We start from the raw sequence: 21,171 nt of genomic DNA on the forward strand, positions 1-21,171 counted from the left end.
TAAAGTCCCACATAGGAGGTTAGTGAGCAAAATTAGGGCGCATGGTACTGGGGGCAAAGTACTAACTTGGATTGAAAATTGGTTGGCTGACAGGAAACAAAGTACTGATAAACTGCTCCATTTCGGAATGGCAGGCAGTGACCAGTGGAGTACCGCAGGGATCAGTGCTGGGACTGCAGCTTTTTACAATATGTATTAATGATATAGAAGATGGTATTAGTAATAACATTAGCAAATTTGCTGATGATACAAAGCTGGGTGGCAGGGTGAAATGTGATGAGGATGTTAGGAGATTACAGGGTGACCTGGACAAGTTAGGTGAGTGGGCAGATGCATGGCAGATGCAGATTAATGTGGATAAATGTATGGTTATCCACTTTGGTGGCAAGAACAGGAAGGCAGATTACTACCTCAATGGAATCAATTTAGGTAAAGGGGCAGTACAGAGAGATCTGGGTGTTCTTGTACACCAGTCAATGAAGGCAAGCATGCAGGTACAGCAGGTAGTGAAGAAGGCTAATAGCATGCTGGCCTTCCTAACAAGAAGGATTGAGTATAGAAGCAAAGAGGTTCTTCTGCAGCTGTACAGGGCCCTGGTAAGACCACACTGGTATTATGTGCAGTTCTGGTCTCCAAATTTGAGGAAAGACATTCTGGCTATTGAGGGAGTGCAGCATTGGTTCTCGAGGTCAATTCCTGGAATGGCGGGATTACCTTACACTGAGAGACTGAAGCGACTGGGCTTGTATACCCTTGAGTTTAGAAGACTGAGAGAGGACCTGATTGAGACATATAAGATTATGAAAGGATTGAACACTCTGGCAGCAGGAAACATGTTTCCGCTGATGGGTGAGTACCAAACCAAAGGACACCGCTTTAAAAATAAGCATTTAGGATCGAGATGAGGAGAAACTTCTTCACCCAGAGAGTGGTGGCTGTGTGGAATGCTCTGCCCTGGAAGGCAGTGGAGGCCTAGTCTCTGGATTCATTTAAGAAAGAGTTGGATAGAGCTCTCAAGGAGAGTGGAATCAAGGGTTATGGAGATAAGGCAGGAACAGGATACTGATTAAGGATGATCAGCCATGATCATCTTGAATGGTGGTGCAGGCTCGAAGGGCAGAATGGCCTACTCCTGCACCTATTGTCTATTGATCTACATCCTGCTGCATCCTGTGACACTCCTCCTCACTATCCGCAACTCCACCAACCTTTGTATTGTCATAGAGATATACAGCACGGAAACTGACCCCTTGGTCCAGTGCATCTATGCTGACCAAATATCCTAAACTGATCAATCCCATTTGCCAGCACTTGGCCTATATCCCTCTAAGCCTTTCCCATTCATATAACCATTCAGATGCCTTTTCAAAGTTGTAATTATACCAGCCTCCACCACTTCCTCTGGCAGCTCATTCCATACACGCAACACTGTGTTGACCCCCTTCGGTCCCTTTTAAATCTTTCCCCCCTCCCCCTAAACCTATGCCTTCTAGTTCTGGACCCCCATATGCCATGGAAAAGACCTTGTCTATTTACTCTATACATTTCCTTTAATGGGTCCTTTTCAAATTGGCAGGCGTGGGACCCCAGCTACTCACAATATGCATTAATGATTTGGATGAGGGAACAAAATGTGACATTTCAAGGTTTGCAGATGATATAGGATGAACTGTGACGAGGATGCAGAGATCCTTCAGCATGATTTGAACAGGTTGGGTAAGTGGGCAAATCAATGGCAGATGTAGTATAATTTGGATAAATGAGAGGTTATACACTTTGGAAGCAAAAAGAAGGCAGATTACTACCTGAATGGCTGGCTGTAAATTGGGAGAGGTCCTTGTGCACTAGTTGCTGAAGGTAAGCATGCAGGTGCAGCAGGTGGTGAAGAAAGCAAATGGTATGTTGGCCTTCATTTTGAGAGGTTTCGAGTACAGAAGCAGAGATGTGTTGTTGCAGTTATACAGGACCTTGATGAGACCACGTCTGGAATATTGTGTGCAGTTCTTGTCATCTTTTCTGAAGAAGGATATTCTTGCTTTCAACGGAGCGCATCAAAGGTTTACCAGGCTGATTCTGTGGATGGTTGGATTGACCTTTGAGGAGAGATTGACGAGGTTAGGATTGTTTTTGCTGGATTTCAAACAAATGAGGGGAGGGTCTCATAGAGACTCATAAAATTCTAACAGAACTAGACAGGGGAAATGCAGGGACGATGTTCCTGATGGTGGGTTTGCTCAGAATCCGAGGTCACAGTTGGAGGATGTTCCCGATGGTGGGTGTGTCCAGAACCAGGAGTCACAATCTGAGGATTCAGGATAGACCATTTAGGACAGACATGAGAAGACATTTCTTCACCCTAAGAGTGGTCAGCCTGTGGAATTCATTACCACATGGAGTAGCTGATACTAAAACATTGAATGTGTTCAAGAGGTAGCTAGCTCTGGCATCTGGGGCAAATGGGATCATAGGTTATGGGGAGAAAGCAGGTTTATTGAGTTGGACGATCAACTATGATTGTGATGAGCAAATAGCCTCCTTCTCCTATCTTCTGTGTTTGAATGTCCGCAAATCTTTTCCTCAAATAATTTATGTAGACCACAAACAGCAGAGATTGCAGCACTGTGGAACACCACTAGCCATCGCAGCCTTCCATTCTGACAAACATTTTGTTCCACTGATCCTCTCTCTTTCCTATGACTAAGCCAGTTCTGTACTCATTTTGCTGGCTTACTCCTGATACCATTTGACTTCACCTTTATCATGAGGGACCTTGTCAGAGGCTTTACAGAAGTCCATGTGGGCAACATCAACTTCTTTTCCCTTAGCAATCATCTTTGTTACCACCTAAAAACTCAATCAAGTTAGTGAGGTACGACTTCGCCAAACACAGCCATGCTGTCTATTGCTAATAAGTCCATTTGTTTCTAAATGCATATAGATCTTGTCACTGACAATCTTTTTCCATACTTTTCCCTACCACTGCTGATTGCTGGATTATCCTGTTACTGTTCTTAACCATGTGGAAGCATTGACTATTCTCTGATCCTCTGGGATATCATCTGTGGCCAAAGAGGATACAAAGATGTCATTTAGTGGTCCAGCAATTCGTGTCTCAATATTCTGGGATAGATCATTTTTTTAATTAGACGTTTTATTCTTTTACAAAATTATAAAAATACAAAATAAAATCTTGCATTACAAAACGTTAACAGAAAACTGCCTACTACTCTATAGAACACACCAAAACTGTCTCAAATAAAAAGAAAAGAAGAAAAAAATTACAAAAGAATCCCTCCTCATTGAGATTCAGTAAGTAACTGTTATTAGCAAATTAGATTAGGTTGACCCAGATTGCATTAAACCAGCCCAATCCAACCTCGAATGAGTCAGATTAGATAAAATCATAAGTTAGCTTAACTTAAATTGACTTAAAATTAAATTACACTTTTTAAGTTTAAATTTAAATTCAGTTCCACCATTCGCTGTAGCCCCGCTGAGGCTCCCACCTGTGGGAGCATCAGTTGTAAAGATTGACGAGGTTAAGATTGTTTTTGCTAGAGTTCAGACAAATGAGCGGGGAATCTCATAAAAACTCTAACCAGACTAGACGGGAGATGCAAGGAGTGTTTATCAAGCTTGCTTCTCCCAGGGCCCCTGGACTGCCAAGACTGGCCTCCATGGCTATAATAAAAGCCCAGGTCAGTATTACCAACAAGTCCGTATCAATGTAATTTAAAAAGGCCTGCCACGTCTTATAGAATGGTTCTGTTTTCTGGCACACCACATTTGAGACAATCTTGGGGGATGTGCTCTTGCACCAATCTATACCACCCCATGAGACCCAGGGGTTTTTCTGAGATCTAGTTCATTAGTGTGTTCTTCCTTACACTGTGTATGAGAATGTTAAATAGTCTCTTCTCGTGCTCATCCAACTAGGGCAAATTTGGCAGTCACAAAAGAAAGGATATCAGATCTGCTTAATCTCAGTTCCTAGAATCCCATCCATCTCACTAACTATGGCACTCCAATGTTCATGGATCCTGTAACATGACCATAAATCATGTGTAAGGGTGCCCGTGCTAATTTTACATTTAGGACGTCCTGGAAACACTCCTTTCTTTAACTTTGCCAATCGTTCTGGAGCCATGTGGGCCCTGTGAAGAATCTTCAACTGCATAGCTTGTGCTTCATTGCATGTGGGAGAACATGAAGAAAATTTCTGTATGTCCTCCCATGTCTCAAATGAAATTTCTTGTCCCAGTCCTGACTCCAGACTCCATAGTCTTTCCATATCCTCCAGGGCGCCCCCTCTCTGTAATTGGTATAAGAGTACTAACTGAGAGATTGCCCACACACCGGAGCGCTCTTCTCTCCATATGAGATGTATAGGGCTGATCCAAGAGCATGGTCTTTCGCTGTATGTAGTCCCTAATCTGGAAATAATGCAAGACGTCCCCCATATTTGTGACTTAATTGGTCAAAGGACATCAGGACGTCTCCCTCAAAAATCTTCCAAACAGGGCACTCCCTTGACCTCCCATGCCTTGAAACCAGAGTCCGTTGACCCTGCTTAAATCCTGGGGCTCCAACTAAAGGGATGAATGGTGATGTCTTGAGTGAATTTCCCTCACCCTGCCACATTATTCTCCATGCTTTGACCGTGTTTATGGTAATCTGGCTTTTACAATTCTCAGTCGCACATTTCATCCTGTCCATAAACAATAAATTAACAAAGGGACACCTTACCTGAGAAGCCTCTGTCAAGCAATAACGACCTCTGATCCTTGTGCACCCTGTCACCCACCTGTGAGAATAGGATACCTATTTGATATCGCTTAAATCTGGGAGATTCAACCCCCCCCCCCCCCCCCCCCCAACCACAATACCCTGTGGGAGAAGCAACTTAGTAAATTTAATGAGAGGGCGTCTATGACACCATATGAAGGATCCAAGCCATCCAGTTAGCTTCTGCAACACCGGTCTAGGCAGCAACAGCGGGAGCATTCTCATAGGAAATAGTAGCCAAGAAAGAACATTCATTTTAATCAAGACTATTCAACCTAACCAAGATATTGGCAACCTCTCCCACCACTGCAGATTCTGTCTAATAGGGTGTAGGTTTGCTCGCTGAGCTGTAGGTTTGATATCCAGACATTTCATTACCTGGCTAGGTAACATCAGTGGCGACCTCCAAGTGAAGCAAAGCTGTTGTCTCCTGCTTTCTATTTCTATCTTTCTCCTGGATGGGGTTTCTGGGGTTTGTCGTGATGTCATTTCCTGTTCATTTGCTGAGGGGTTGATAGATGGCATCTAGATCTATGTGTTTGTTTATGGCGTTGTGGTTGGAGTGCCAGGCCTCTAGGAATTCTCTGGCATGCCTTTGCTTAGCCTGTCCCAGGATAGATGTGTTGTCTCAGTCGAAATGGTGGCTTTTTTCATCCGTGTGTAGGGCTACGAGGGAGAGAGGATCGTGTCTTTTTGTGGCTAGCTGGTGTTCATGTATCCTGGTGGCTAACTTTCTTCCTGTTTGTCCTATGTAGTGTTTGTGGCAGTCCTTGCATGGAATTTTATAGATGATGTTGGTTTTGTCCATGGGATGTACTGGGTCTTTTAAGTTTGTTAGTTTTTGTTTGAGAGTGTTGGTGGGTCTGTCTGCTACTAGGATTTCTACAACAACAAGCACAGATAAAGCAGTAAATCAAGAATGGACATTCGCGATAGAACGAGCCATAAACCCCTAACAACGACAAACACAGATAAAGAAAAATCGGGACCTGAAGAAAAAACTGGACAAACTCTCAAAAAAAGACAAAACTGATAACAGTGGCATGGATAAAGAACTTATCAGACACAGAAAAAGCGGTACTAGTCAAAGGATTAAATTTCAATTACCAATACGCTGCCGAGCAGGATTTCCTAGCGGCAACAATCTCACGGAAGAAACACAGCAAATGATCAGACAGACAATTGCACCTGAGCCGAAAGAGGGAAGGAAACAAACTGAACACACAAGAAAAGAAAGCCCTAGAAAACCTCAAAGACAAAAACATAGTTATATTACCTGCAGACAAAGGTTGGCTCACTGTCATCCTGAACAGAAGGGACTAAACGAGAAAGCCAATGCACTACTTGCAGACACCAACACCTACCAAGAGGTGGCGCTAGACCCGACCCACAACTAGGAAACAAAATTACATATCTCCTAAGAAATTACACAATTCTGGATAATTAAACAAGACAGGATTCCAGAAAATGAAACCCGACGGGACCAACAACCCACGATTCTACGGACTACCAAAAATCAGGAGCCCCCCTCAGACCTATAGTCTCACTACCTGGTACACCAACTTATAGACTGGCCAAAGAACGACACGCAAGACTGAAATACCTAGTAGAAGAGTCACAGCACTCCATCCACTCCACCCAGGAGTTCCTAAAAATCATCAAAAACACCAAAGTAGAGGAAGACTAAGCAATGATCTCATTCGACACAACAGCACTGTTCACCTCCAACATCGACCTGGCAAAGGAGACACTTCCCACACTATTAGAAGAGACAATCACACACACACCCCAACCACCATCAATCATATTACCAACGAAAACATCATGAAGCTAGTGGACCTGTACCTCACCACCCACTTCACTTTCAACAACATAGTCTACAAACAAACCACCGGCACACCCATGGGATCTCCACTATCAGGATTCATAGCAGAAGCAGTAATGCAAAGACTAGAACAAACAGCCCTACCAACCATCAAACCAAAAATCTGGGTCTGCTACGTAGATGACACATTTGTCATCACAAAGCGAAACAGGATAGAGACATTTAACATCAACAACACCCTCACAGGCATAAAGTTCACCAAGGAGGAAGAAACTGACAACAAATTCGCTTTCCTGGACGTCACAGTTGAAAGAAAGGACAACGGAGAACTACAAACCTACGTGTAAAGAAAACCGACAAGCACTTAACTACACCAGCAACCATCCCAACACAAACTAAGCTATATCAGAAAACTATTCCAATGAGCCATCACACACTGCAGCAGAGACGAACTACGCAAAACAGAGGAGAACCACCTATACAACGTATTCAAGAATACAGTGTGCAGATTCTTCAAGAACAAACCACGACAAGCAGACCAAACACAGCCAGAAACCCTAACTACCTTACCATACATCAAAGGAGTTTCAGAAATGACAGCCAGACTACTAAGACCCCTCTGAATCCTAGTAGCACACAAACCCACCAACACTCTCAAACAAAAACTAACAAACTTAAAAGACCCAGTACATCCCATGGACAAAACCAACGTTATCTACAAAATTCCATGCAAGGACTGCCACAAACACTACATAGGACAAACAGGAAGAAAGTTAGCCACCAGGATACACTAACACCAGCTAGCCACCAAAAGACATGATCCTCTCTCCCTCGTAGCCCTACACACGGATGAAAAAAGCCACCATTTCGACTGAGACAACACATCTATCCTGGGACAGGCTAAGCAAAGGCATGCCAGAGAATTCCTAGAGGCCTGGCACTCCAACCACAACGCCATAAACAAACACATAGATCTAGATGCCATCTATCAACCCCTCAGCAAATGAACAGGAAATGACATCACCACAAACCCCAGAAACCCCATCCAGGAGAAAGATAGAAATAGAAAGCAGGAGACAACAGCTTCGCTTCACTTGGAGGTCGCCACTGATGATGATACCTAGCCAGGTAATGAAAGGTCTGGATATCAAACCTACAGCTTAGTGAGCAAACCTACACCCTAAGTCTCAACCTGAGCTACAAACCTTGCAAAAATTCTGTCTTATCCTATCAAACAATTGCACAAAGCTAGCTATGTACAGCTGATGGAAAACAGGGGTAATAAAAATACTCTGATAAAGAAAACCTTTTTGTGACTATCAAAAGGGAAACTGTACCATCCTCCAGGTCAGGCACTCCCACCAAGCCCCCACAGACAAAGCTTCTGACTTTGTAAAGTTTGTTCTATATCCCGAGAAGATGCTGAATAGTTTAATTTTTTTTGTACTAATCAGGGTACGCACTTGTCTGGATTAGCCAAAAATAGGTGAACATCAGCAAAGAGAGTAACTGTGTGCTTCCCCCCGTTCCTACCTTTTGGAGCCACTATTTCAGGGTCCTTCCAAATGACCTCTGCCAACGGTTCAATTACTAAGGTAAATAATAGTGTTGGGAGAGGGCACCCTTGTTGGCTGCCTTTCCCAATGTTAAACTTATCTGACCTAATGCTGTTTGTAAGAACAGCTGCCTTGAGGTCACTATATAGCACTCCCAATCACTTAGCAAAATAAGCATATTATGGTCTGACATAATATGCCGACTCGGCTGCTTTTAACTAGGCCTTGAGCTTCACTCTCTGCTTTTGCCTGGTTGCTGAATATGAATAATCAAACTCCTTAAGTACCCCTTGGCTGTCTCCCAAAGCACTGATGGATTACTAGCCATACCTGAATTAATGTTTCAGAATGCCCCGTGCTCTCTTTTGAGATACTTTATAAATTTACTATCGTTCAAAAGGAACGGGTCCATGCACCAGTGTCGCATGTCTGTTCCATTACCCTTCATCTTGACATCCAAGTGCACTGCACATGATCTGAGATAGCTCCGTTCCCAATCCTGCAAGAAGAAAACCAAATCCAAACAGACCAATGGAGCAAAGAACTTATCAATTCTTGTTTGGCATTTGTGCAGGTTAGAGTAAAAAGTAAAATCCCTACCATTAGGATGGAGACATCTCCACACACCCACCAGCCTTAATTACCTGCACACGTCCACTAGCTGTTTAGATTGCAGGGAGATATCCAAGAGGCCCCATGGCATCCTGTCTACCTCTGGGTCCATGTGACTGTTAAAGTCTCCTCCTATGATCGTATGGTGCACCCCAAAAGCCATTAATTTAAAAATTGCGTCAATTAAGATTTTATGTTGGTGCGCCAGGGGACAATAGACGTGCAGGATGCCATACGTTTCCCTCTGTGTTAAGGCCTTGCGAATGATGATCCGCCTGTATTCAACCTTGATTTGTTCTACTATTTGGAATGGAAGGTTCCTTCATATTAATCTGGCCTCGCCTCTACTTTTGGAGTTGAAAGAGGAAGAATACCCTGCCAAATCCTCTTTACAGCAACTTCAAACGTTCCCTGTCAGTTAAGTGTTTCCTGCAGCAGACCAATGTCAACCATTTCTTTTCTAAGGTTGAGAGCACCTTCTTTCTTTTAATCGGAGAGTGGCTTCTTTCTATATTCCAAGTGCACCATCTAAATGAACCACTAGCCGTGACGGCCCACAGTTCCCCGAGAATAAGAAGCTTATTCATGGCACGCTGCGTGGAAAAAATACAGAACGATCTTAAAAACTATCTCTACAAATACTACTAGAACTAAAAAAACTAACCACTACTCCTAACTTAACCAAACAAACATAACAACAAGCTGCTGGAGCTGTTTCCCCTCGCCCACAGGGGACATTCGTCCCAAACCTTAAAACCATCCTGGTTCCTTCCAGCAAGGCCATGCCCCAGACCCAAGCAATACTAAGACACAGAAAACCAATTAATTACACACGTGGGAGTTAACAGTGGGTGCTCATTCTGTCCCCTCCATACATCAACCCCATTCATTCTTATAAAAGAAATAACTGCCCCTCACCATTGTCCATAATTGTTTTTAGTTTTTTTTTACCTGACCCAGCACTGCGCATTGCAATCTGGTAGCCTACTCCCCACACACCTGGCCTGACTCGGCCTCCAGCCCCAGGCGCTGCGGGAGTGAGCCAAGCGCTCACGCTCCGGGAGCCGGGCAATTTGTAAGATTTTTTTTCCCTCCGACCTCTATCTTGGAGACTGTCAACCTGATCCAACAGGGTCTGAACGTGGTGTTTAGATCCGTCCCTCTGAATTCTCCGCCGTAGTTTCTGACGTTGAGGTCCTTTGTTCGACCGCCTCAACGCGTCAATCCAGTGCTTGGATCTCCTGTTCGTGCTGTTTTAGCATGGCAGACAGCTGTTTCAGCACAGAGTCAATTCTCTCTTGGACCTCACCAGACTCTGAGGTTAGATTCTGTTGGTTCAACAGGTTCAAAGTTGGTGCCATGGGAGTCAGGGCTGTGGCAGTGGATGCCTCCTGTTTTGTTGGGACTGGGATCCTTTGGCTCTCTTTCCTTTATTAGACTTCATCTTCTGAATTTAAAAGGTTCTAAGCACTCTTAATGTTATTTTAACAGACTTCTGTCTAGTGAAAGGGGGTAGGGGAGGGGCAATGGAGTGAAAACCCATCTTACTTGGGTTTTGATGCAGAGCCCCAGTACAGCAGACCTAACAGATCGCCAACATCTTGGATCCCCTCGTCTTCATATTTTTAAGGTACACAACACCTCTTCCATTTTAATAGCAACTTGGCTTAAAAATCTGGCACCCACTTCCCTAAGACCATTCTCCACCAATTCCTTCTCTTTGAATGCTGACACAAAATTTGTTTAGGACCAATTTGTAAATTTGACTATAAATCTGAAACATCACGTAAAATGCTTAATTTTTAAAAATACTTTTTGGCTATGTGACAGGAAATGAATGGTGTACTGGGTTTCTCATTTGATATGAGAATGCGATATATCACTATAGAATTTGGTACTCTAATGTACACTTTGATCTGGAGGTTCATTGGATGTTAACAGAAATAGAACATTGGTTATTGTTAACATAGCAATACAGCAAAGAATCTGTTCAGGTTTCCATTAGTCCTGAATGAGATATCTTTTTATTAAAATCCAGAAAAGTACAATATGCATGGAATGAAGAAAGAGGGAAGTGAGAATCGCGCCACTGATTCAGAGCGAGCCAGACCAATCAGAAACAACCGGAATATGACAACCTCAAATATTGTGAGTAGAATAAAACTATTTTTGTGTAATAGGTTTTAATATTCTTGGGACAGATTTACTGCATTTTTTACTTAAGTATTTGATTAGGCAAATTATTAATGCTTGCTTGGTTTATACAAAGGGCTGGTGGACTTTTTTGTATTTGTTGACATTGTCAGGGCTGCTCAACTAGACCTAGTCTTTAGAATGAAGAATGAGACATTTTTCCAAAAACCTAAGTAGTACCAGTCTGATAGAATACTTGAGCCCACCCACCCTCAAGTAGAAAAGCTAATTTCTGTAAGGAAATTGTGCTCAGGGCTCCTGCAGAAATGTGGAGTCATAATTCCATTAGAGCCGGAGAGGCATACAGAATGGAAACAGGCTCTTCAGCCCAACTTGCCCATGTCACCCAGTTTTCACAAGTAAACTAGACCTATACTGGAAATTTGTAGCACAGAACTGTAGGGAAGGCAAACCAAGACCCCCTTTCACAGCAGTCAGCTGTTGTAATCTGAAATTTAAAGGTCTGATGGCCATTGACAGGTAATTACACAAGTGTGAATTAGAGTGCTGAAAGGGAGCAGACAAGCGATGGAGTTGGGTCTTGGTGGTGCAGGCTCGGCTGAGGTTAGTTGGATCGTGTCTGAAGGGGGAGGTGTGATTATGTGGTGTCAACTCGCGAGGAGGAGAGAGTAGGTGGGGTTGGGGGTACAAGGTAGATAATGGGGTCAGTGAATAGTTGCTTATGCTGAAAGACATCTTAAAAAGAGGGGTTAATTTAATCTAATACCGACACGAAGGAGCTGTGCTGCAAAGATGGGCTGCATCTGAAATGGGCTGAAATTCAAAGTCTTGGGGCAAGAATGAATATTGATTTATTCACTCGATTTGGGAATCACTGGAGCATGTGCTCTCTCAGAGCGTGGTACATGTATTGAGCGAGCTGCCAGAAAAGGTGGTAGAGGTTGGTACAATTCCAACATTTATAAGGCACTTGGATGGGTACATGAATAGGAAAGGTTTAGAGAGATATGGGCCAAGTGCTAGTAAATGGGACTGGATCAGTTTTTGGGATATCTTTGGGTGAGTTGGACTGAAGAATTTTGTTTCCATGCTGTATAGCTGTGACTCTTAAGAGTGACTTGGCAGCAGCACTACAAATTGAACTAGTTTATTCCTAAAGAACAATGCTGCTAGACTGGGTCTGCAGTTGGTGGTATGGAAACTAACAAGAAGTAAAAGCACTTGATCTCATCTTCCCTAATCTGACTGCAGCAGATGCACCTGTCCATGATATTATTGGTAAGAGTGATTACCGCAAAGTCCTGCCTTTGCATTGATAATACCTTACATTGTTCTGGATGTAGGTTTGCTCGCTGAGCTGGAAGGTTCGGTTTCAAATGTTTCATCACCATCCTAGGTAACACCATCAGTGAGCCTCCGAATGAAGCACTGATGATATGGCCCACTTTTTATTTATTTTAGGTTTCCTTGGGTTGGTGATGTCATTTCATGTTCTTTTTCTCAGGAGGTTGTAAATGGGATCCAAGTCAGTGTGTTTGTTGATAGAATTCTGGTTGGAATGCCATGCTTCTAGGAATTCTTACATATGTCTCTCTTTGGCTTGTTCAAGGATGGATGAGTTACTAGTCGAAGTGGTGTCCTTCCTCATCTGTATGTAAGGATAGTAGGGAGAGTGGGTCATGTCTTTTTGTGGCTAGTTGATGTTCATGTATCCTGTAGTGTTTGTTACAGTTCTTGCAAGGTATTTTGTAAATGACATTAGTTTTGCTTGTTATCTGTATAGGGTTTTCAAGTTCATTAGCTACATTTTAGTGTGTTGATGCGTTTGTGGGTTACCATGATCTGAGTAGCCTGGCAGTCATTTCCGTGATGTCTTTGATGTAGGGGAAAGTGGCTAGGGTTTCTGGATGTGTTTTGTCTGCTTGTTTGGGTTTGTTGCTGAGAAATCTGTGGACTGTGTTCACTTGATACCAGTTCTTTTTGGAAACACTGTATAGGTGATCTTCCTTTGCTCTTCATACTTCCACTGCACTACCATGTGTTGTGGCTCGTTGAAATAATGTTCTAATGCAGCTTCGTTTGTGGATGTTGGGATGGTTGCTTCTGTAGTTCAGTATTTGGTCCGTATGTGGTGTTTCCTGTAGACGTTGGTTTGAAGTTCCCCATTGGCTGTTCGCTCTACTGCGACATCTAGCAATGGCAGTTTGTTGTTTTTCTTCTCTTTTTAGTGAATTTTATGCTAGTAAGGGGATTATTGGTGGTCTTGAAGGTTTCCTCTAATTTGTTTTGTTTAGTGATGACAAAAAACTGTCATCCGTGTAGCGGACCCAAAGTTTGGGTTGAATGGTTGACAGAGCTGTTTGTTCGAGTCCCAGCATTACTGCTTCTGCTAAAACCCTGATATCTGAGATCCTGTGGATGTTCTTTGGTTTGTTTGTAGGTTTTGTTGTTGAAGGTGAAGTGGGTGGGTAAGGCACAGGTAGCTTGACGATATTGTCCTTGCTAATGAAGTTGGTGGTGTTTGGTGTATGTGTCTTTTTGGTTCTTCTATCGTGTAGTCAGTGTTTCCTTGGCCAGGTTGATGCCGATGGATATGAACAGGGCTGTTACGTCACAGGAGAACATTATTTCATCCTCTTCAGTCTTGGTTCCTTTTGATACCTTACCACCCATATTACCTTCAACAACAAAACTTACAGACAAACCAACGGAACACCCATGGGATCTGAGAAAAAGAACAGGAAAAGAACCTCTGAGAGAAAGAACAGGAAATGGCGTCACGACGGGCAATGCTGTCACCAACTCAACGAAACCTAAACACTTAAATAAAAAGCAGGCCATACCACAAGTGTCTCATCCAGAGGCTCACTGATGTTAGCTAGCATGGTGACGTAACATCCGAAACTGAACTTTCCAGCTCAGTGAGCAAACCTACATCCAGTACCTCCACCTGAGCTATAAATCTTCTCAAACCCTTACATTGTGTTTGGCACAATCACTTGAAACAGTTCCAGCAATTCAAGACATGAGGTGTGGTGAGCCTTCAACAATCTGATATGAACACAATCTACAACCTCAGAGTGGCTATAGACCCCACTTTTGTCATTAACATCAAACCAAGAGATCAACCCTAGTTCAATGAAGAGTGTGGGAGGTCATACCAGGAGCAGCACGAGGTGCTGACAGGTGAAGCTACAAAACAGGACTACTTGCATGCCAAACAGCATAAGCAGCAAGTTGTAGATGCAGCAAACTCATCAGATTGAAGGTCTGCAGTCTTGCCACATCCAATCATAAATGTTTGTGGACAATTAAATAACTCACTGGAGGGAGAGGCTCACAAATATCTATATTCTCAATGATGGGGGAGCCAGCTGATCATTGTTGCAAGTGCTTTAGTCTTCTTACAATCTTCATCCAGAAGTGTGGAGAGTCCTGGCCTCCAGCAAAGGTTGTAGTGTCATAGATGCTTGCTTTCAACCAATTCAATTAACTCCATGTTAGCAAGAAATTGCTGGAAGCGCTGGATACTGCAAATGGCCCTGACAACGTTATGGTAATAACACTGAAGACTTGTGCTCCAGAATTTGCCACACCTCTTTCGAGCTGTTCCATTACAGTGACAAAACTGGCATCTGCCTATATGGTCAGCTTATATGATTATATTGCCTAGCAACATCCTATAAACAAAAAGCAGCACAAATCCAACGTGGCCAATTCGTACCCTATCGTGCTCTCTATTATCAGTAAAGAGATGGAAGATCTTGTCAGCAGTGTTATCGAGCAACACCTGCTGAGCAATCATCTTGCTGACTCTCAGTTTAGGTACTTCCAGGACCACAGGCCTCCTGATCTCATTACAGCCTTGTTTCAAACTGAACAAAAGAGCTGAATACAAGAGCTGAGGTGAGACTGGCTGTTTAAGGCTGCATTTGACTGAGATCTGGTATCACGGAGCCCTCAAAATCCAATCAAATCAAAAGGCAAATGTCTCGACCAGTATAAGTCATACCTGGCAGATAGGAAAATGTCTATGTTTAATGGAGGTCAGTCATCTTAGCTCTGGGGTGCCTCTGCAGGAGTTCCTCAGGATAGTGCCTTTGGCCCAACTATCTTCAACTGCTTCATCAGTGACCTTCACATCGACATAAGGTCAGAACTGGGTATTGGCGAGTTTTATGAAGTGGGTATATTCTCTCATTGCACAAAGTTCAGCACCATTTGCAACTATTAAGCTGCTGAAGTCGTCCACGTCTAAATGCAGGAAGGCTTGGGCTGACAAGTGACAAATAACATTTTCTAGCTGTGCATGTCAACAAATGGCCTGTCTAAGACTATCTTACCATTGCCCCTTGACATTCAATGGTGTTACCATTGCTACCCACCCATTATTAACATCTATAGTATACCATTGGCTGGGAGCTGAACTAGACTTGCCATATAAATACAGTAGCTGCAAGATGAAGTGAGAGACTAGGAATACTATATCATGTAATGCTCATCCTGTCTTCCCAAAGCCTGTCCACAAGGCACAAGTCAGGTGTGTGACATATTGCAGTTCCAACACTGAAGAAGTTTGACATGATCCAGGATAACACTTAATGGGTCCTGCTGTCTCCAATCCTGCTTAAATGTACCATTTTGCAAGATGCACTGCAGACATTCAGTGTTCGATTCTTTGACAGTGTCTTTCAATCCCATGAACACAGCCATCTAGAAGGAGCAGGAATGGCAGCAGTTACATGGGGTCATCACCATCTCGAAGTTCCTTGTCAAGCCACCCACCATCTTGACTTTGATATTTTTGTGGTTGGGTCAGAATCGTGGAACATTTATGGGTCTCCCTGAAGCACATGGACTGCGGTTCAAGAGAGCAGCTGATGACCAACATCTAGGGATAGGCAATAAAATGCTGGCTCAGCTAGTGATGCCCACATCCCATGAGTGACTGAAAATAAATAGGGAAGGAGTTTCAAGGTGTTGGTCCAGTGGCTTTGAACGAACAGTGACTTAATTCCCATGTGTCTGTTGTCCTTTCTTTCCTAGGTAACAACAGATCACTGTCTTGGAAAGAATCTTGGGGAATGAATCAATGAATCAATGAATGTTGTAGATGGTACACACTGTTTGCTGTATGTTCTTGGCGGAGAAACTTGGTGAATGTTTAATCTGTTGAATGGGTGCTGATCAAGTAGGATGCTTAGTGTTGGATAATTATCTTCTCTAGCATTACTGGAAGGTATTCCATGACAGTGTTGACATACCTTGAAAATGATGGTCAGGCTTTGGGGAGTTGGGAGGGATGTTACTTGCTGCTGGATTCAAGGTCTCTGACTTGCTCTTGTAGTCACAGTATTAACAAGGCTCTCTAGGTCTCTGGATCATGATAAACCTGCAAGTTTTGATTATGGATTCAGTGGTTTAGTGATAGCATTGATATTGAATATTCAAAGGAATTGATTGGATTCTCTAGCTGGCAGTGTCATTGCTTGGCATTTTGTGATGTCTGTTTGGCATTTGTCAGTCCAAGCCTAAATGTGGGTCATGTCATTATCTGAGGAGTTGAGTGATACAGAACACTGCAATTATCAGCAAACATTCTTGCTGTCTGACCTTTTTATGATTTGAACACAAGTCATTGAAGCAACTGTGAGGATGGTTGGCCTTGGGCACAACCCTCAGGAATTGCTAAGGCAATATTGTGGGATTGAGATGATTAGTCTCCAGTAAGAAAGATATTGCAATTAATGTTTTACATCTAATTATCCATCTTTAGAATTATTCTGAAGGAGACTCCCAAGACTTGACATTCATTCTGCTTCATGCCACAAATGCTGTCAGATCTGCTGAGTTCCTCTAATTTGTTTTGTTCTGCATTTCCAGCATCCACAGTTTCTTTTTAAATCTCAGCCAGCAGAGTTTTCTCTTGATTCACAGTGATTTCAGTTTTACTGAAATTCCTTGGTGCTCAATCAAATGCTGTGTTGATGCTAAAGGCAGTCACTCTCTCTTTCGGATTTCAGCTCTTTAGACCTTGTTTGTGCCAAGGCTATAATGACATTTGGACTGAAATCCTAGTGGAACCAAAACGGAGCTTCACTGAGTAGGTTATTGCTGAATAAGTGCTACTTGATAGTATCGTCAACAATTGAGAGTAGACTGATATAGTGGCTGAATTTTTCAAGCTTTTGCATGCACAGCAAAACATTTGGAAAACATTTGTGTTGTCCGGTACATGCCCATGATGTAAAGGCATCTTGGCTAGTTCTGGTGCATAATTTTTAGGAATAAATTAAAGCCCATGAAATGGTGAAGCTGAGGCCTGTTTGATCTAGTCACAAATTTCAAATGGCTCAGATTTTTGTTTTTCCTTTAGAATCCATGTATTGTCACCATCTTCTGCTGGCCAAAATGGGATCTGCTGTCACTGGTGCTTTGCATTTAGAGCCTGCCTGCGCTTTTTCTGTGAAATTGAGGTTTGCATAGACTCTGTAAAACTTTAGTTGTAAGAGTGCAAAGCTATCGCGGATGACTAAGTTAGAGAAGAGAGTGAAGACCAAGACTGAATAAATTATAAGCAGTTTTAAGCATAGGCATAAAAATGTTTTAATAAGTGGGTAGTCCAAAATAAGGGCCATAATTTTAAAATGGTCAGGAACAAATACGTGAAATTCTGAAAAATCCCTTATTCTGTGAGGAGGAATTTGTTGCCACACTTTGATGTGAAATGCTTTGAACCTTTCTAGGAAAGCTGGAATAATATGTCAGCGGAATGGAAAGTAAACTGTTGATTTAGGATTCGATGAAGTAAAGGTAGTGGAAGGAGGCTGTGTGGCAGACTGCATTATGTTTGTTCCTTTTGTAGGTGGATCTGTATGTTTGCCTGATCTGTGGACAAGGTAATGAAGAGGATCGACTTCTGCTGTGTGACGGCTGTGATGATAGTTACCACACCTTCTGTTTAATTCCACCCCTACAAGATGTTCCGAAAGGTGATTGGAGGTGTCCAAAATGTCTGGCTCAGGTTGGTAACTGGAATCCTTCTTTTGTGTCGGAATTATACAGCAGTACAAAGGCTGTCTCCCTCCTTTTTTGCATTCAGTGTTTCAATCTTCAGTGTTGCAATACAATTTTACAAGAACGAAACAACTTAAATTGAAGCTCTGAAGCATGAGAGATGATTTTTATTTTGTCAAGAGATGTGGGTGTTACTCATTTAGTCTTACTACTCCTACTCCTCTCACGTTGCCTAGAAGGTCACTAAGTCAACTAGATGGCTGCAGTTCTGGATTCACACGTAGGCCAGACCAGTTAAGGGTGTCAGATTTCGTTCCCTGCAGGACTTGAGAACCAGCTGGGATTTTACAACACTGCGTTTATATGATCAACGGTCTGCTAACGTTTTAAATTCTTGTTCTTACTGAATTAAAATGTAAGCTATTGCAATGGTTGGATTTGAATCCATGTCCTCTTGTCATCAGCCTTGGATTCTGGATTACTAATCAAGTGATATTTATTGCAATGCCATATTTCCCATGGTGGGGGTTTAATAGGTTTGATGTTGAGAGGATGTTTCTGTTTGTGAGAGAATATGGAACTGGGTAACAGTTTTAAAGTAAGGGATCTTCCATTCAAAACACATATGAGCAGAAATTTTTTGCCTCAAAAAGGTGAGATCAAACCATTCTCCACTATTCAATTATCATGGCTATTCTGATTTTGGCCTTACCAGGACTTCTCTGCTTGCTTCCAATAACTCTAGACTGTTTGTCTAATTTGAACATATTCAATGGCCAAGTCTCCACTATGCAGTCCTAATTGTAAATGCTAACATTTGTTTGTGAGAAGAAGCTTTCACTTCTCTGTCTTTAAATGGGAAACCCCTTGTTTTTAAACAGTTTCTCTTAAATTCACTCAAGGAAAGATTCACTAGAATTTAGTGGTTTTGTAGATTGTGTAATGGTTACCCCATATTTTGCCATTGTCAGAGGGTGCTTGATGCTTGATTCTGTCAATTCCCACCATTACATTTCATCTTTGAAATATTGCCTGATCACTGTTGTTCTTTTGCCCCTCCTCCCACCGCTGCAGAAAAGTCCTTTAGTACCTTCGACACCTCCTGACCTGACTCTCTCTTCTAGTGCGTTTTTAGCTAACTTCCAGAGTTCCACATCTCCGTGTTATACCTATGTACTAGTGTGGGTGATTAGCTCTCGTGTCCGCTCTAAATGTTTCAATTCACTATAGACTGCTTAAATGACATTGGTATTGGACACTATTGGTCAAGCTGCACTCACTCATAGATGAGCCATGATTCTCTGGCTTAAAATTTGATATGGAAAACCAGGAAAATCTGAAAAGCAGTTTACATCTTAAATGTGTTTAGCTCATGACAGCTGCTTTGGAAGATTGACCAAAACACAAAGCAAAAGGTCGTAGGTAGAGAAGGAAAATCAACCATCCACCATCTCCCCCCCCCAAACAAAACAAAACCCAACCATGCGTGCACTATTGAAATCAATTTGCAAGTTGTCAAACCTATTACTTTGAGAAAGTAGTTTGGTGTATCTGAACTATTGCTCTTAAGCTTGGTTGTTTCTCCCCTCCTTGTTTTGCTTATTCCTGTAATGAGCAATTTCTGATTTGACCTGACTGCCATTTCTGATCAAGGGAATCTCCTTGAAACATTATCCTGTGTTTACATGGATTGAATGCTGTAAATTCAAAAATCTTAGACACCAGGGTGAGGGGGGAGAGGTTTAAAAGGGACCTAGGGGACAACGTTTTCATGCAGAGGGTGGTGCGTGTATGGAATGAGCTGCCAGAGGGAGTGGTGGAGACTGGTACAATTACATTTCAAAGGCATCTGGATGGTTATATGATTAGGAAAGGTTTAGAGGAATATGGGTCAAGTGCTGGCAAATGGGACTAGATTAGGCTAGGATATCTGGTCGGTGTGATTGAGTTGGAGCAAAGGGTCTGTTCTCGTGTGGTACATCTCTATGACTCAATTGCAAGAGCTTACCTGTCATCACGGTTAATGGCAGGGGAGTGCCACCTTGAGTTCACAGCATGCTGGAAACTTTGTTTTTGTTCTAGGAGTGTAGCAAGCCTCAAGAAGCTTTTGGTTTTGAACAAGCCCCTAGGGACTACACACTCCGTGCATTTGGAGAAATGGCAGATGCCTTTAAATCAGACTACTTCAATATGCCAGTTCATGTGAGTATGCTTCAGATTTATAAAGGATGTTCTCACAGTAGTCAAGTTGGTAGTCAAATCTTTTCTTTTAGTAGGTATTTTTATTAAACTTTTCTTTATAAAACCATAACACCAGCACTACAACACCATAACTACAACACCAGCAAACATTTTCTTTTCGTTGTATGTATATAGAATAGAGAAAAGAAGGAAAAACCCACAGCAACAACAATACACCCAAAACACACCTATACCCATGTGCACAACAGGTAAATCAGTAAAGGTAGTTAATGAACGAGCAAAACGGCGCAACAGAACAAAACATTAGCTCTCTACCTCAGAGAACACGAGATATTAGCGTAAAATAGTTGGAATTCTTCCTTCAAGGACAACAAGTACACTAAATCCAGAATGCCATGGCTACGCGAAAGCCCTATTTAAAATGGCAGATGAATCTGCATCCAAGTAATCCAGAAAGGGTTGTCATAATCCTAGAAAAACTTTGTTTTCCGGTGTACCATGTTCCTGAACATGTCCAGAGTGATATGTTCTATACCTGTACCGACTCAGTGGCTGGGGGAGGTTCAGAAACCCAACGCATTACAATATTTTGCCTAATGCAGAAAGTGAGGATATTAAAAAGTTTTTTCCCATGAACATCCAAAGAGGGTATATTGGGTAGGCCCAGGAGGAGAGAGATGGATCCATCTTAACCTTGGCCCTCAAGATCCTTTCTATAACCCCTGCCACAGAACTCCAATATGTACGGAGCATAAACAAAGTGTAAGTACCGATATTTATCTTACAATTGCGACAAAAGGGAGATGCTGTCGCCTTTAAACTTTGAGACATGGTCTGGGGCCAGATGGACCATATGCAAAATGTTTTAGCTGTATGAGATGGGTCCTATTCCAAATCAAGATCTTGCTTGCATTCTCGCAGATGTTCTCTTTCTTTCTTCTTCCCTCCCCCCATGCCTCTATAGAAATTTCAGCCCTTAATTCACACTTCCAAACACCACAAAGCTGCTCAACATCTTCT

At 42.5% G+C, this 21,171-nt stretch overlaps 1 protein-coding gene across 2 annotated transcripts in view; it reads left to right on the top strand.

The window, feature by feature from the left end:
- Positions 1–21,171, top strand: part of LOC140467258 (lysine-specific demethylase 5B-like) — a 211,570-nt gene that overhangs the window by 46,542 nt on the left and 143,857 nt on the right. For both annotated transcript variants that reach the window (XM_072563506.1, XM_072563507.1), the window contains exons 7-9: positions 10,817–10,926; positions 17,798–17,956; positions 20,032–20,151. In XM_072563506.1, the coding sequence (XP_072419607.1) occupies positions 10,817–10,926; positions 17,798–17,956; positions 20,032–20,151 (389 nt within the window). The remainder of the gene's footprint in view (positions 1–10,816; positions 10,927–17,797; positions 17,957–20,031; positions 20,152–21,171) is intronic.

This window comes from Chiloscyllium punctatum, chromosome 45 (genome assembly GCF_047496795.1).
Source record: "Chiloscyllium punctatum isolate Juve2018m chromosome 45, sChiPun1.3, whole genome shotgun sequence".
In the NCBI taxonomy this organism is placed as follows: Eukaryota; Metazoa; Chordata; class Chondrichthyes; order Orectolobiformes; family Hemiscylliidae; genus Chiloscyllium; species Chiloscyllium punctatum.